General features: G+C 52.7%; 1 protein-coding gene across 1 annotated transcript in view; it reads left to right on the top strand.

Moving 5' to 3' along the window:
- Positions 1-145: 145 nt before the first annotated feature.
- The window catches only part of STK24 (serine/threonine kinase 24), a 22282-nt gene continuing 20656 nt past the window's right edge, over positions 146-1771 (top strand). The window contains exon 1 of the mRNA XM_072411342.1: positions 146-428. Within this exon, the coding sequence (XP_072267443.1) occupies positions 387-428 (42 nt within the window). The 5' untranslated portion in view covers positions 146-386. The remainder of the gene's footprint in view (positions 429-1771) is intronic.

Below are 1771 nucleotides of genomic sequence, written 5' to 3'. Positions count from 1 at the left end.
GGCACAGCTGGCAGAGCTGTTGCTGTATGTTGCTGTGCCAGCACACAGACGATTAGTCAGTATTAGCTGTAGGAGGAGGCGGCGGCCGGGGAAGAGGCAGAAGGAGGAGGGTAGGTGGGTGGTTTTGTTTTTTACATTTCTTGTTTCCTGGTCTAGTTGTCTGTGAAGGAGGAAACCTCGCAGGGAGCTGACAGCCCGCTGACACTTGTGCGGCCGGAAATCATCATCCGACACACAACAAGCGGCCAGCAAATCTCTTCCTGCTGACAAACTCTCCCCGTGTCCCGCACTCTCCCCTCCTCCTCCTGGGCCCGGCCTGGATCATCCAGGGAAGGCCGGCTGTGGGGGACGAGTCCTCGGCTTGCTGCTAGGGAGGATCCGGCACGATGAATCCGTCCCCGCTGCAGACCGGCCTGCCCGGGGTGCAGGTAAGATGGGTGACAACTTTCTGTCAGTCGGTGACACTTGTGTCTGGTACACAGCGGGGGTCCGAGTTGTATTGTTCCCTGGGACACAGCCGGGATGATGTGCGGGGTGTTCTGTCCGGGCGGTGCAGCCATCCCCCCACTGCCCCCCGGTACATCTGGCTCGGTGTTGCGCAATGCTCGGTCAGCTCTCGGTGTGTGAGGGGGGAGGGGCCTTCCTGTCTATCCGGGCACACCGTACAGGAAGTCTCCTCACACCTTGCCCGACGGGTCACCTATACATACACACCCGGGACACCGACTGTGGTGCTGCCCCTTTACTGCCCTCCGTGCCTGGGGCTGCCATGGCGGGGGCTGCTGGTCCCTGGTACACCTGAGGGCCTCATACTGCCCGGAGTCACCTGGGGGCTCACCCAGCACTACAAGGCCTGCGGGGCAAATCACAGCAGTGTGTGGCCCCTCCGTGTCACGTGGTATACCAAGGTGTGTACACAGCTGACACATAGGTGTAATACAGGGAACATTGGTGGTTGTCATACCTGGCCTGAAGCATGTAGCCAGTGAATTCCTCTCCTGTGTGATTTGTCTCAGATCAGTGACTCCCTGAAATCAGAGATGACCATGTCACCGCTTACACAGTATAGAGTTCCCACTGCTAAATACACCCAACACACCCCGCCAGACTCTGCCCTGACCCCAGAATGCCCACACACCCTGACAGGTGAAACTTTGGGTGGCGATGAAACTTGCACCTCCCTCCTACTTTTATGTACATTCCCATTGGCCTGTGAGGTAGTCCATCATGAAATAGAACCAATAGGAATGTGGGGGGGGGGGGCAAAGTGTTAACACTACCCAGAAGTTTTGGAGCTTTACCTGTCACAAGCATGGAGGGGTTGTCCTTGACAGGAGGGTATTAGAGGTTCTTCAGATGTGTACATTCACCTCTGGGCACAAACATATTGGGGCTGATTTACTAAACAAATTTGTGTTTTATTACTTTGCAAAGGATAATTCACTTAGCTTAGTGAACATGGTGATTTTTCACTTTGCAAAGAAGAAAGATCTAAAAAACAATGATCCTTGCATGCAGTTGAATATTAGAAATTCACCTCCTTTACTAATCTAAATAATCTGAAATATCCCTTGCAGGGGGGTAATTCTCTGCTAAGTGAACAGCCTATATTATTATTATTAATAAACAGGATTTATATAGCGCCAACATAATACGCAGCGCTGTACACTGAATTGGGGTTGCAAATGACAGACAAATACAGACAGTGACACAGAAGGAGAGGACCCTGCCCTGAAGAGCTTACAATCTAGTAGGTGGGGGAATTTCACAC

Source organism: Pyxicephalus adspersus, chromosome 1 (assembly GCF_032062135.1).
Source record: "Pyxicephalus adspersus chromosome 1, UCB_Pads_2.0, whole genome shotgun sequence".
Classification (NCBI taxonomy): Eukaryota; Metazoa; Chordata; class Amphibia; order Anura; family Pyxicephalidae; genus Pyxicephalus; species Pyxicephalus adspersus.
The sequence above is the reverse complement of the archived record's forward strand: the minus strand, read 5'-3'. Positions and strand labels throughout refer to the sequence as shown.